The 1,159-nt window shown below is 53.5% G+C and overlaps 1 protein-coding gene across 1 annotated transcript in view; it reads left to right on the top strand.

Annotated features, from left to right (window-relative positions):
- The window catches only part of LOC4327759 (uncharacterized), an 877-nt gene extending 146 nt beyond the window's left edge, over positions 1-731 (top strand). The window contains exon 1 of the mRNA XM_015788750.3: positions 1-731. This exon is cut by the window's left edge and continues 146 nt beyond it. Within this exon, the coding sequence (XP_015644236.1) occupies positions 1-463 (463 nt within the window). The 3' untranslated portion in view covers positions 464-731.
- The last annotated feature ends 428 nt before the right edge of the window (positions 732-1,159 follow it).

Genomic DNA, 1,159 nt, shown 5'->3' with positions numbered 1-1,159 from the left:
CGGCTACTACCGCCTCGACGCCGCCGCGGCGCAGCGCCGCGCGCCGCTCCCCACCGCGGAGCTCGGAGGAGGAGCGCGGCGTGGCGGCGCGCCAGCGCAGGAGCCTCGCCGCGCGCGGCGCCACCGCGGGTGGCGCGTGCGGCACGGGCTCGGGAGGCGGGTGCTGCGGGCGCTGTCGCCGCGGCGGTGGCTCGTGCGCCTCCGGGACGCCTACGTCTCGGCCATGCTGCGGCTGGCGTCGTCCCCGGCCGTCGGGTTCGGCGCCGGCGCGCCCTACTGCACCGCGGGCCAGGAGTCCTTCGCGCGGCCGCGGCAGCTCAAGGAGTACGACGAGAAGGTGCTCGTCGAGATCTACCGCTCCATCCTCGCGCGCGGCGGCGTGCCCGTCGCCGTCCCCGCCGGCGGCCCGGCCGCCACCGCCACCGCCGCCGCCACAACTATCCGGCTGTCCACGGCCGCCTGATCAGCAGAAGAAAACAAGTTTGTTCTTCTCTACTTCAGCTTGTGAATGTAACTTGTTTTCTCAGAGAACATCTCCTCCCGTTTGAGAAAACATCTGCTCCTGCTTGTAAACTCAAAAGTGCTTTCTTGCTGCCACAACTTCATACTTCATATATCGATCAATTCGCATCGATCTTAATTTGTAATGACTTATCTTGTTGTACTGTTGCAGTATGCATGTGACTATTAGTGCAAAGCATAAATCAACCTGAAAGAAATTGTGATAAGCACGCTAATGGTACAGGTCATATAGCCAAAGCAGTAGCACTATTGAGATTTGAGAGTTGAAGTTTCGTCAATAAGCTTCCTGATCCTGCTAGATTGGTATTATGAAATTACTATAAACTAGAAGCATACGTTCTTTCTTTAATAGGGATCGAACATCAGCTTTGCTCAGCTTTGTATTGTGTTAGCAATTAAAAAAAAACTTGATGTTGACATCACTTTGTTTGCTTCTTTTTATTGAGAAGAAAATTCAGTAATCTGATCTAGTATGTTGTTCCTTCATCTGAGCCTAACTAAATTCCTAGCCCATCCCTAAGAGGGGTTGGGATTTGGCCCATGCTAAACAATGGCTTACATGTTCTGCTAATTATTTTTCTGGTATATTCAGTAGCAAATCATAACCTCTTGGCAACGGCTTGCATAAATAATAGTA

Source organism: Oryza sativa, chromosome 1 (assembly GCF_034140825.1).
Source record: "Oryza sativa Japonica Group chromosome 1, ASM3414082v1".
NCBI classification, from domain to species: domain Eukaryota; kingdom Viridiplantae; phylum Streptophyta; class Magnoliopsida; order Poales; family Poaceae; genus Oryza; species Oryza sativa.
The sequence above is the reverse complement of the archived record's forward strand: the minus strand, read 5'-3'. Positions and strand labels throughout refer to the sequence as shown.